A 13341-nucleotide genomic window follows, 5' to 3' on the forward strand; every position below is an offset into this window, starting at 1 on the left:
TAGTATAAAGCAATCTAAAACATTTCAGTGAAACCCTCTTTTATGGCCAAATGTAATGATGTATGACCAATTCCTTGTATAAAATTGCCAAACAATGCTCACACTAACAAGCGAGCACCCATATTATAATCTGAGACAACTGTAAAAGACAAACCATATATTGTTTAATTAAGTTGCAGTTTTACATGTTACATTTTGACACTCCAGTGTCAGTAATTATTTGTAAACTACTGCACAGATGTCTATTTTATTTTTTTATCTCATCCTCAATTTTACAGATACAAGGAAAAGTAGAGCAGGAAACCGGGCAGAGCAGAAAAAAACAAGAGCCATCATTGTTGGTACTGTACATTACTGAACAATGCACATTTCTATTAAGAGTCTCCTTTATTCAGAGTTGCTGTAAAACTGCTGTGTAAAAGTTCATGATGAAAATTAAATCAACTTTGTATTTAAAAGAAACAGACAAAGGGTCAAATTTGAAGTTAAGTTGGGTAACACCATCAGGAAGCCAAAGATTTCCCTTCCTAACGCCATAACACTTACTGGAACATTAACATTTATCTATTATAAGGATCCTTATTTGCATCTGGCCCAGCTGCTAAAGACAATTATGCCTTTAGCCCTATTAACTCCTAGCACATATTTAGAATAAGTTTCAGCTTTCAAAACAAATTCTGATATATCAAACTATCAAAGCAGGGTCAGCACATGTCTGTATTCATATATTGTATTTGTTTCTGAAATGAACAATTCAATAATGAAATTATAAGCAAGTTACAAAATACCTCTTCATTCATACCATTGTTGTATTGACACAAAAACAAGTGACCATACAGTGTAGAGCAGGGGTCTTCAAACTTGGCCCTCCAGCTGCTGTGGAACTACACATCCCAGCATGCACTGCCACCTTTTTGATATAACAGCATGCTAAAATTATGTGCAGTGCATGCTGGGATGTGTAGTTCCACAGCATCTGGAGGGCCAAGTTTGAAGACCCCTGGTGTAGAGTGACCATAGACAGCATAGAGTGACCATAGACAGTGTAGAGGGACCATAGACAGCGTAGAGGAACCATGGACAGTGTAGAGGGACCATAAACAGTGTATAGGACCATAGACAGTGTAGAGTGACCATACAGTGTCGAGTGACAATAGACAGTATCGAGTGACCATACAGTGTAGAGTGATCGTAGCTGATAAAAACAGGAATTGGTGCCAATGTTACTAATAGGACAGAACCCTAACACAGATATTAGGAAAGCTGTAATTAGAGCTAGATTAATAATGGGGTGGATGGGACTACAGCCCCAGACCTTTACTTAAAAATAGGTCCAACATGATGACAGCATGATGATGACCAGAAGCCCAGCTGGCCACATGGTCTGCCATAAATCATTAAGGGGTCTATTTACTAAGCAGTGTTAGGAGACAGAGTGAAAAGTGATAAGAAAGTGATAAAGTGGCAGCCAATCAGCTCTCAACTGTTATTTTTCAAACCCAGCCTGTGAGATGACAATTGGGATCTGATTGGCTGGTACCTTATCACTTTTCACTCTGTCTCCTAACACTGCTTAGTAAATAGACCCCATAGTATTAAAATTATATATATTTTCCTAACAAATGTATGCAATTTTTCTACTTTACGTATTATGGAAGACATAGGGGCTGATAACGTAGGGGGTGTACACGCCCATATGGCTCTGGCCACACCCACGCAACACTGGTCACAGCTCCTCCCCTTCTTACATAGGTACTTGATTGTTTTCAGCCCAAGGCTCATCTGGTCCTTTCCAGCCCTGGGTATTAGTAGTTAATGAAGGTATAATGAATAGGGATGCAGGATCTTTTCAAATAACTTTCTCTATTTACTTCATGGTCCACTCATTAGATGCAAGACTTATATGAAAGGGATTATAAGAAGGAAGCTCATATAATAAAAGAAGGACCTCAAGCAATACTGGTACAGTATGCACACATCATGGCTTGTATCCATTTGTATAGAATACAAGACAATATTAAATCACATGTATTTTATCTATATTTCTTGCACTGAAGGAAGATAAAGTTCCACAGAAACCAGCTGGCCAAACAGAAACAGCTGCTGGATTCCATGAAGGATCTCTGGAGGTAATTAATAGCTGCAATTTTGCATAAAAGAAATATTATATAGACATTGGCACACACCACAATGCAATCAGTCCTATGCAAAGACTTCAGAAAAGGTATAGTGTACTCATATGTCAATTAATTACCCTAATTTGTATTAATAATATTTCTTTTCAATTTACCGTTAAATTATTTAGTAAATATACATTTGCTTCATTGATCTACCAGGCAATAAAAGTTTTTGGACCATAGATTTAATAAACCTGCTCATTCTGCTGCCTGTGGTTCTCTGTATCATAGGTTCTCATGCAATACACATGTAGTCCATTATTTTAATGCTGCATTCATTTTAGACTCTCCTTACTTTATTGTGACGTTACTGGTAAATGTTCTGATTTATTTCTTGGTACAAAGGCAGATGAGGCTGAAAGACAGCAGAAGATGCATACTGTGCAAGATGGACTACTAACAAAACAGGTACAGATGTGTATTTGCTCATCTTATGTATATATGCCGTGTAGTGCGGAAAACTAGTCGCATTTCATATGCCCGCGGATGGTCTCAGGGTGGCGTATTTAGTTACAGTATAGGGTATTGAGTCGCAGCTTCGTGTACTGAGACGTTGGTGAGTGCAGTACTGTTATTCCACCACCAGATGTCGCTTTTGAAAATGCCATTGCGCATACTTGAAGTCTCAAATGTAGTCAAATGATGCTTGCTGTGCAAGAACTTTTTTGAATGCTTTTTTATTCCCATCTCCAATGCACAGTACTGTATACTGTACAGCATGTTATATTATGGTGGATATATTTTTTATATCTACAAGTCTCGGTAACACATCATTTTATTTAACACTGCCCATGTGGCGCTCACAGAGTGATGACATTTTTTACAAATGAATGCTGACATTGGTGGGGTTGAGGGGCGTTCCATGAAAGTACCACTCAACTACAAGTCTCAGCACAGTAAAAGGTCTGTCTAGATTAAACACAGCTTGTGCGACTTTTGCAGTTACTGTAGCATCAATATTTGGCTAACTGCAAACACTAGCGTGCTAGTGGTATGATCAATGCTTAACATATCCCCCAACTGGGGTATCCAGCATCGGTCCTTAATGACCATACCACTAGCCCAAGATAGCTACATAGTCTGGTGCTGCACACCTAAAGTGATATAGTGATGTCACTGATTGCAGGAATATTTTTTTATTTTGGTGTGTTTCCCAACCCTGCGTTTCCCAACTTTTCTGCATCAATTACTTTGTGTGTGCAACTTTCTTTTTTTTTTCCATCAATAAATTTTTTATTGAAAATTTTCAGAGAGAAAAAAAATTGGGGTAGAGAAAGAAGAGAAGGGGGCATGGGGGGTTAAACAAACAGAAAAAAAGAAAAATATAACAATGCAAATTATAAAGCAGTAACAGGACATCCATAAATATCCAACAATTACTACAGTATAAAAATATAGCAAAGAGACAGACTAGACATCTGAGTCTCCCAAGGGAGGTTCATTTAAAGTACCAGGGCAGGATGGGTCTAGAGGACTAAGTCTCGTAGAAGATGCACCTCTGCTGTCAGTGACATAGATATGCCATGGGTACCACTTCACAATAGGAGAAGACGGAGCCATAGAATAACTAGTATCCCTAGTCTCCATTTCAAAATGGAATTGGGTTTTTGTAATAACTTTGGCAAATGGGGAGGGAGAAGGAGACTTCCAATGTTGGGCTATAGTGGCCCTAGCGGAAATTAAATTATGACCAAGAACATAACGAGCAGATTTGGGAATAGTGAGAGGGTACCAGTGTAAGAGGGCTAGAGAGAGATCTAGAGGTAATGTGAGGCCGAGAACTTCCCTTATGAGGGAAAATACTTCTGTCCAAAAAGGGCGTAGAGAGGGGCATTCCCAGAAAATATGAAAAATCGTACCTTCAGAGTGGCAAAGACGCCAGCAAAATTTAGAAACTGTAGGCCATATCGTATGTAGTCTAGAAGGGGTCAAATATAATCTGTTTAGGAGTTTAATATGCATTTCAGTGTGATTAGTGCATTTAGATAGGGAGAAAGAAGACAAATGAATAGATTCTCATTGTTTAAATTTAAAAGAGCGTTGGAGATCATCTTCCCATCGAAGCTGAACAGAAGATTTGGATGTCAGATCTGCGGGGGATAACAGTAAATACCAGAAGGATATGGCCCCTTGAGAGGAGGATCTAGATAACCTATTTAGAATCTGGTCTGGTGCTGTCTGAAACGAGGCAGGGACAATATTTAATTGAGCTATCCAATGTTGAAGTTGGAGATAATAAAACCAGGCCGATGGGCCCAATTTAAATTTGGCACATAAATCAGAAAATTATAAAAGAGAGGACGGGGAAAAAAGATCTGCCAGGGACTTAATACCCAATTGCATCCAATAAGACATATGAAGATTGGGAAACAAACTATTCAATGCTCGGAGGGATACGGTCCTAGTAGTGAGAGTAAAGTTAAAGTGAGTTGGGTGCCTAATATCCCATATCTTTAGGGTATCAAAGGCAGACTTGGGGAGTAATGGGAATTGTGGGCGTAAATGTTTAAGTAACCATAGAAGGTCCGATAAAGGAAATCCTTGAAAAAGGGCACCCTCCAGGTCCACCCGGGGCTTAGTGTGGGGAGGGAGAAACCAATCACAAAGCTGGGAGAGGAGGGCTGCTTCGTGGTATCTAATTAGGTCAGGTAGGGTAAGGCCTCCCTGTCATCTAGAGTGAATCATGTGGCTATAAGCCATTCTGGGAGCTCTACGTTTCCATACATAAGACAGCATCAGTCTCCGCATTTGCTGTAGCATCTTACGGGGTATTGCATATGGGATAGCACGGACCAGGTACATCAGTTTAGGCAGTAACATCATCTTGAATGCCGCTAGGCGGCCTAACCAGGAGACCTCGTGATTCATCCAGACATTGGCTAAAGTTGTCAGCTGTATCAGCAAAGGGGTATAAGTAACGATGTGAACATTATGGATAGAAGAGGGGATTGAAATACCTAGATAGGATAGGGAAGAGTCCTTCCAAGAAAAAGGAAAACGTCCCTTCAGGGATTGATGAATTGAAGGGGGAATGTTGATAGGTAAGGCTTCTGTTTTAGTTGTATTCAATTTGTAATAGGAGGCAGCACTATAGCTGTTTAAAATATTATGGAGGGGAATCAATGAGGTCTCCGGATCATTTACAAATAATAAAACATCGTCTGCAAAGAGACACAATTTATGAGAGGTGTTGCCTACCGAAAGACCAGGGAAATCAATAGATGAACGGATCATTTGAACAAGGGGTGCTATAGCCAACACAAAAATTAGTGGGGTAAGAGGGCACCCCTGCCTAGTACCGTTAGATATCTGGAAAGATGATGAGAGCAAACCGTTACTAGAAATCCGGGCTGAAGGGCATATAAAAAGAGCATTAATGGAGCTGAGAATATCGCCTTGAAGTCCAAACCTGCATAACACCTGCCGCATATAGTCCCAATGGAGTCTATCAAATGCTTTTTCAGCATCTAGTGATAGGAGAAGAAATGGTAATTTGTTATATGAGGCCCATTCCACCAAATCCAGAACCCTACGGGTATTGTCGGGAGCCTGACGTCCAGAAACGAAGCTCACCTGGTCAGGGTGTATTAACTGAGGAAGCAGTGGGTTCAGACGGTTAGCTATTAATTTAGCATAGATTTTAATGTCCAGGTTAAGGAGTGCTATAGGTCTATAATTTTTACAGTCGGAGGGGTCCTTGCCCGGCTTCGGAATATTCACAATTTGTGCCTCCACCATTTCGGCTGGAAAGGAGCCAGTCTTGGAAGCCTCCAAATATAGTTGTAGAAGGATTGGGGAAAGGACACCTCCGAATTCAGAGTAAAAAGAATTAATAAAGCCATCTGGGCCTGGGGCCTTTCCCTTAGGGAGTTGTCGGATTACAAACTGTATCTCCTCCAGTGGCCAGGGGGCGTTTAAAGATGCCAGGCTACTTGCGTCTAGTGTAGGAAGGGACAAACTATCTAAAAAAGAGGAAATAATAGGGGTTGTGGGTTGAGGAATAGAAGGGTCCTCTGACAGATTATATAGTTTTGTATAGTATTCCGAGAACAAATTGGCAATATCAAGGGGGTTAAGGCACCTGGAACCGGAGGGGGAGAGAAGGTATTTGATTCTATTTCAGGCTTGTTGGCCGCAGAGTTTACGAGCAAGAAGGCGAGAAGCTTTATTCCCGGCAGTATAAACTTATGACGTAAATGGGTAAGGGCTGAGTGCATGCGGGGCATGAACATTTTTGGAGCTGCTGTCGGACCTCTTACAATTGTTTACGCAGCATCCTAGTTGGGTGGGCCTGATTCTGAGATTCCAAAGATCGAAGGGTAGACTCTAAATCGCTCTGTATTTTGCGGGAGCAAGCTTTAAGTTGAGCACCTTTTTGAATAGAAGTGCCACGAAGTACCCCTTTTAAGGCACACAAATATGTGAATATTGAAGTGTCCGAAGGTGAATTGGTCTGGGTGTATAGTGTAAGAGAATCCATAAGAGCCCTTAGAACCTCAGGATCATGGAGATGGTAGTCAGGAAAACGCCAGGGGCATGTAGGGGGAAAGTGTTTATCAGTATTCCAGGACCACAGGAGAGGAGCGTGATAGGACCAGGTGATAGGGAGAATTTTGATTTTCTTGGTGGACTGAAGGATCCTTTTATCCAAAAGAATAAGATCTATTCTGGAGTAACTATTATGGACCGAGGAGAAAAAAGTGTAGTCCCTCTCATCTGGGGAAAGGGTGCGCCAGGCGTCATACAAGTCAAACTCAGCTAATAATTTCTTAAAAGCAAGCAAGGGGCCTACATCACGGGGGGAAGAGGAGTGTCCCTGCGGGGAAGAACGATCTAGTTTGGGATCAAGGACTAGGTTAAAGTCACCCATCAATATAAGGGCACCCTGACGGACCTTGGCAATTTCTTCCAAAGTTTCTCTAAGGAAAGGGACCTGATGAGAATTGGGAGCATATAAAGAAACTAAAGTGACTGGGACTTCCTCAACAGCACCAGTAAGGATAAGAAATCGCCCATTTTTATCCTCAATTTTCCTATGTAGTACAAACGGAGTATTTACATGAAATAAAATAGCGACCCCATTACGTCTGGATGGGCCATTAGCGGTATAACAGATAGGGTATCTATGATCTTTAAATATGGGGGGCGCGGCAGAGGAAAAATGTGTCTCCTGTAAAGCCACAATATTCGCTCTATGTTGGTGAAAGTAGAGAGAGCTAATCGCCGTTTATGTGGGGAGTTAAGTCCCTTAACATTTAGGGAGAAAACCTTACCCATTTATTTGCAGAAATTAGTGTAAACATCTTGGATATACCTGTTACTAAAAATAAATAAAAATAAAAAAGAGACAGAACTGAGAGAAAAGAAAAAAAAAAGAAATACAGAGACAAATCAAAAAGCGCAGTATATCGGGCCACAGTAGTTGCCATGGGGAAAAAAAACTGCAAAATGGTTAACATGTGGTGGGTGGACTGTTCCAATACTCACCCAGAGACCTCATATAATAAAAAAAAAACACACAAACATTGTATCATAAAATATACAATATTGGTATATTATATCAAATACAGTAAAGAGTAAAAACATCAGTACTGTCGAGAACAAGAAATAAGAAAAATAGTGGAAATAGTACGACATTCACATATAAGTTATCTCTCAAAACTTATATAGAACATAAACATCCTAAACCTTTGAAATAACAATGGCTAAAGTTGTCAGCAAACAGGGCCTAAAAGCTATGTATACTTGCAGCTGAAAAGTCCAATGCGTAGTATCCTGGAACGTAGCGACCAACAGGAACAGGGACTATAGGAATGTCTTGCCAAGAAAGGCTGAACATTGTTGGTGCTACCCTAAGCTAGCAAACAGCTACTCGGTCCAGGAAAATGCATATAGCTCAGCCATTAAAGCAACAAAAAAGATTGTACAAATCCTGGGTCCACTCCGACTGAAGAGGAGGATTTGGAGAATATGATGCAATAGAGATGGGAATTTTCCATTCTGACAGCAGTTTAGCACCAGCCTCTAGAGATGATATGACGAATGTAGAGCCATCCTTCCGTAATAAGAGCTTCACCGGGAAACCCCAGCGGTATTGAATATCATTATCCCGGAGAGCCTTAGTAATGGGCTGGAAAGATCTACGTTTGTTGATGGTGTGGATCGAGAGATCTGGGAAGAGTTGAAGACTATTAAGAACCTCTGTATTTTCTGCCATCCGTGCAGCTCTGAGGACATCCTCCTTAATATGGAAGAAATGAAGGCGTAGCAGAACATTGCGGGGGGAAATGCCAGGGGCTGTGCGGGGCTTAGGAAGGCGATGAATACGGTCAATTAGCAGGTCATGGACCTCAGCAGATGGTAATAATTTCTGGAAAAGGGTCAGAGCAAAGTCCTGGAGACCATCATTAAGTACAGACTCTGGGACACCTCTTATCTTGATATTATTTCTCCTAGATCTGTCCTCCAAGTCAGCGAGTTTATCCTTGACCGCTGTTAACTCCGTTAGGACAGAATTGTGGGAAGTGAGAAGGTCATTATGGGAGGACACAAGTTCTTGCATCTTTATTTCCAAATGATTAGTGCGGTCACCCACATTCGTTACCTCAGCAGATAGTTGTTTAACAGAGGACTGGAAATCGGAGGTGAGGTCTGTCCGAAACGCCTGGAGCATCTGACGGAGCATACGAACTGTAAGCGGTGCATCAGTAGGAGGGTCCAGGCTGGTCGTAAGATTAGATGGAGAATTAGCCATAGAGATGGACGCTACCGAGGTCTTCACAGCAGATACAGCGTCAGGGTTTTTTTGTGAGACAAATTTAATAGGAGGAGCAAGGGTAGAAAGTTTGCCTCGTTTGGCAGGCATGACGGTCTTCAGAGGTCTGAGGTACGGATGTCAGAAAAGGAAAAGTTACCCTTTAAGTGGTTTTAGAGATGCTGGATTCTTGTATCACATAGGCTAGAAAAGCATATATTTCGGCAAATAGGTATGTAGTATTATACTGTATCTCACATTAGGAAGGCATTAGTAACTGAGATTCCATCAGAAGAGCAGGAGCTGCAGAGGTCTCATGGGGGAGGATATAAAAGTATCACTGGAACAGCATGGAAATGCAGGGTGTCACAGCCTTTCAGGAAAGCAAATGGGAAATAGACAGTCAATCACCAACCTGGTTGTGGAAATAGAAAGGAGACATGAGAGCCATAAACAGCTAGCAGGAGCTGGCAGGGTCCCAGGAGACAGCGCCCAGGCACACTGAGGAGAGCAGGCAGTCAATAAAAATGGCGGACCCTGTCGATCCCCAGGGATAACTGCACCATCCAGGGGGTATACACTTCTGAATAGGGGGTGTCCGGGTTCCTTTAGTCAGGAGCAGAGGTAGTGCGTTGGGAATGCAGCGGTGGTCGCAGCGATAACGTCACGCGGCCCGCCGGCAGGGCTCCAAAATTTAGCCCGCGGCTTCTGGAGGTTGACTAGACCGCGAATTACCGGGTCCCGCGGAGCCGTAGCAAAGCCCGGAAATCGGAGCAGGAGGAGAGCGGGCACACCAGGGAGGTGAAGGGAAACGTTTGGGAGGAGAAGGGCCGCGGTATATTGCCTTTGAAGGCGCGGAGGTTAGGAGCTCCTAATAAATGCTGCTGCCCAGGAGGCCAGTCAGGCCACGCCCCCGTGTGTGCGACTTTCAGTGTTTGCAGTTAGCCAGATATTGCTACTACAGTAGTTTGCGGCAAAAGTCACACAAGCAGTGTTTAATGTAAACAGACCTTTTCCTGTGACTTGTAGTTGAGTGGTGATTTTATAGAGCGCCCCTCAACCCAACCGTTAATTTGTAAGGCATGTCAGCAGTGTGTGAGTGCCGCACATCAGTGCCAAAAATGCCGTTAGGCACTTGCAGAACAATGTGCACGATACAAGCAATTGCATGGGCAGTCTTTAATAAAATAGCCCGCCGTGCAGTATATTAAAAAGACTGTTTACACTGTACAGTAATGTACGTGACTGGCCCACCTGTCAGAGCTTACTGATGTATTCTGTAGTGCCATATCCATCCACTGTCCTTTTATAAATAAAAGTGGGCAGAAAATTAAGATATTGGGGGAAAGCTGGTAGTTAGTGATATCTTTTATTTATAGAGCACAAGAAGGTGTCTGCAGTGCCGTACAGTAATAAGCAGACAATGGGCCTGATTCAAAAACAGCGATTTTTACTCAGATCGAGCGATTGTTTGCCATTGCGCATGCGTATAAGTCTCACTTGTCTTGCAATTCCGCACGCACAAAGAACCCATTTGCAAAGTGAGTAGTCAGCATTCGGGGGAGATAACGGTAGGTGGTCATAAAAATGCATGTGTGCCGGACCGTTTAAATGCGGTTACAAAGGCGTGTATAAATTAGCCATTGCGATCTCCTACGCAGTATAAGAGCCCTCTTCGTATTAGGAGATCTGCAGTTTTCGCAGCTGGTCAGAACTGCACAAGGGCAAGATGGCTGCTCGATGTGCATGGCTGCCCGGGTGATCTTTGGAACCAGGGGCTGGCTGGCAACTTTTAGCCTGGGGGGCAAATGCATGCAGGTGGCCCTGGCAGAGGAGTAGCGTGTAGCCAAGGTGCCCGAAGAACGTGCGTGCTACGGCGCCCCCCCCCCTCAAGTGTTCCAAGGAGGAGGCAGGTCCATATGGGATTAATGTAAAGTAAAAATAAAGATTAGGAGCAGCCCCGTGAGGGTGCCCATATGCAGTGCCCCGCTGTGCCCCAGGAGAAGACCCCCTTATGCAGGCCTCCAGTAGTGCCCCAGCAGTGATCCCCCCTGCGCAGTGCCCCTTATACAGTGCCCCCAGTTGTGGTCTCCCCTGTGCAATGCCCCTTGTGCCCCCAGTAGAAAGCCCCTTATATAGTGCCCCCAGTAGTGTTCCCCCCTGTGCAGTGCCCCTTATACAGTGCCCCCAGTAGTGGTCCCCCCTGTGCAGTGCCCCTTGTGCCCCCAGTAGTAAGCCCCTTATATAGTGCCCCCAGTAGTGGTCCCCCCTGTGCAGTGCCCCTTATACAGTGCCCCCAGTAGTGGTCCCCCCTGTGCAGTGCCCCTTGTGCCCCCAGTAGTAAGCCTCTTATATAGTGCCCCCGGTAGCAGTCCACCCCCCAGGCAGTGCCCCCAATAGTGGTAACCCTTATGCAATGCCCCTTAAATAGTGGCCCCAGCTGTAGTCTCCCCCCTATGCAGTACCCCTAGTATTGCCCTTTTTATAGAGCCCCCAGCAGTGGTTCCTCGATGCAGTGCCCCCAGTGGTAGTCCCCTCCCTCCTATGTAGTGCCCCTAGTAGTAGTCCCCTCCCCCTATGCAGTGCCCCTAGTAGTTGTCCCCTCCCCTTGTAGTGCCCCTAGTGGTAGTAGTCCCCCCATGTAGTGCCCCTAGTAGTAGTAGTCCTCCCTTGTAGTAGTAGTCCCCCCCTTTGTAGTGCCCCCAGTAGTAGTTCCCCCCTTGAAGTGCCCCCACTAATAATCCCCAGTAGTGGTCTCCACCTTACAGTGCCCCCAGTAGTGGTCCCCCTCCTTGTATTGCCCCCATTAGTAGTAGTAGTAGTCCCCCTCCTTGTATTGCCCCCAGTAGTAGTAGTCCCCCCTTGCAGTGCCTCCAGTAGTGGTTCCCCCCTTGTAGTGCCCCCAGTAGTAGTAGTAGTCCCCCCCCCTTGTAGTGCCCCCAGTAGTAGTAGTAGTCCCCCCCCCTTGTAGTGCCCGCCCCTCCCCCAGTAGACACACGTAATAAAAAAAAAAAAAACACTTACCTGAGTCCCCGTTCCCGCCGTTGCCATCCACTTCTCTGTCTGTTCTTCCCGTGCCGGGCCACTCTGCATTATGGGGGAGACGTCATGACATCATGACGCCTCTCCCATTGCCCACTGCGGGAGCCAGAAGATGGAGCGGCTCCCGCAGTGGACGCAGCAGCAGCTAATGAGAGTCTGACAGACTCTCATTGGCTGCTGATCAAAACAAACACACAGCTGCCGGAGCCGGCGGCTGTGTGTTTGTCACTTGTGTAGCGCTGACCGAACTCCGTCCGGTCAGTGCTACACACGCAGTGCAGTCTGTGTCACAGTGACACAGACTGCCCGCGGCCCACATGATGCTGCGGCCCGGGTGGCACATGGCGCCCTGCCCCCCGGCCCAGCCCGCCACTGTTTGGAACCATTAGCATATTTTCGCAGCTGCGTTCCGTACGAAATCGCAGGTGTGGTCACATTAGCGTCCATCTCTGAATCCGGCCCAATATACACAAATACATAGGACCACCTGTAAACACAATGATATAGTCAATGTCTTGAATAATGAAATATGTATATATTGAACCTGATATTAGTACTGAATGATGCAATATTAAATAGAGAAGATTTTTACATTTTACCTGAATTTTCTCTTTTTTGTTTCACCATGCTCCATTCATTAGATACAAAACCCATATCATGGGGATTATAAAAAGGAAGCTCATATACACACAAGTCACAGTTTGCATCCATTTTTATAATATTCAAGCCATTAATAAATTACATGCATTTTATTTATATATTTTTCTTGCATTCAAGGAAGAAAAGATTCCACAGAAATCTACTGACCAAACAAAAACATCTGCTGGACTCCATGACGGATCAATAGAGGTAATTACAGCCAGGGCCAAATGTTTTGAGAATGACACAAGTATTGGTTTTCACAAAATTTGCTGCTTTTTTTACCTGTTTGTCAGATGTTACTATGGTATATTGAAGTAAAATTAGAAGCATTTCATAAGTGTCAAAGACTTTTATTGACAATTAGATTCAGTTTATGCAGAGTCAATATTTGCAGTGTTGCCCCATCTTTTTCAAGACCTCTGCAACTCGCCCTGGCATGCTGTCGATCAAATTCTGGGCCACATACTGAATGATGGCCGCCCATACTTGCCTAATAAATACTTGGAGTCTGTCAGAATTTGTGGGTTTTGACCACAAGTTCTCAGTGGGATTAAGGTCTGGGGAGTTTCCTGGCAATGGACCCAAAATTTTGATGTTTTGTTCTGCCCCCCAACTCCCTGTACCATGTCCCTCTGTGGCCACCAGAAAGTTCTCTACCCTAGCAACTGCAGGTGACTGCGCTGTAGAGTGTTTACCCTCCCTCGGCACTGCAGCCCTTAGTAGTGC

The 13341-nt window shown here is 44.0% G+C and overlaps 1 protein-coding gene across 1 annotated transcript in view; it reads left to right on the top strand.

The window, feature by feature from the left end:
- The window catches only part of CCDC7 (coiled-coil domain containing 7), a 227250-nt gene that overhangs the window by 159472 nt on the left and 54437 nt on the right, over positions 1 to 13341 (top strand). The window contains exons 17-21 of the mRNA XM_088447948.1: positions 279 to 341; positions 2058 to 2131; positions 2516 to 2585; positions 12615 to 12673; positions 12738 to 12822. Of these exons, the coding sequence (XP_088304074.1) occupies positions 279 to 341; positions 2058 to 2131; positions 2516 to 2585; positions 12615 to 12673; positions 12738 to 12822 (351 nt within the window). The remainder of the gene's footprint in view (positions 1 to 278; positions 342 to 2057; positions 2132 to 2515; positions 2586 to 12614; positions 12674 to 12737; positions 12823 to 13341) is intronic.

The sequence above is a fragment of the Taudactylus pleione genome, unplaced genomic scaffold (assembly GCF_031769625.1).
Source record: "Taudactylus pleione unplaced genomic scaffold, aTauple2 ptg000446l, whole genome shotgun sequence".
Classification (NCBI taxonomy): Eukaryota; Metazoa; Chordata; class Amphibia; order Anura; family Myobatrachidae; genus Taudactylus; species Taudactylus pleione.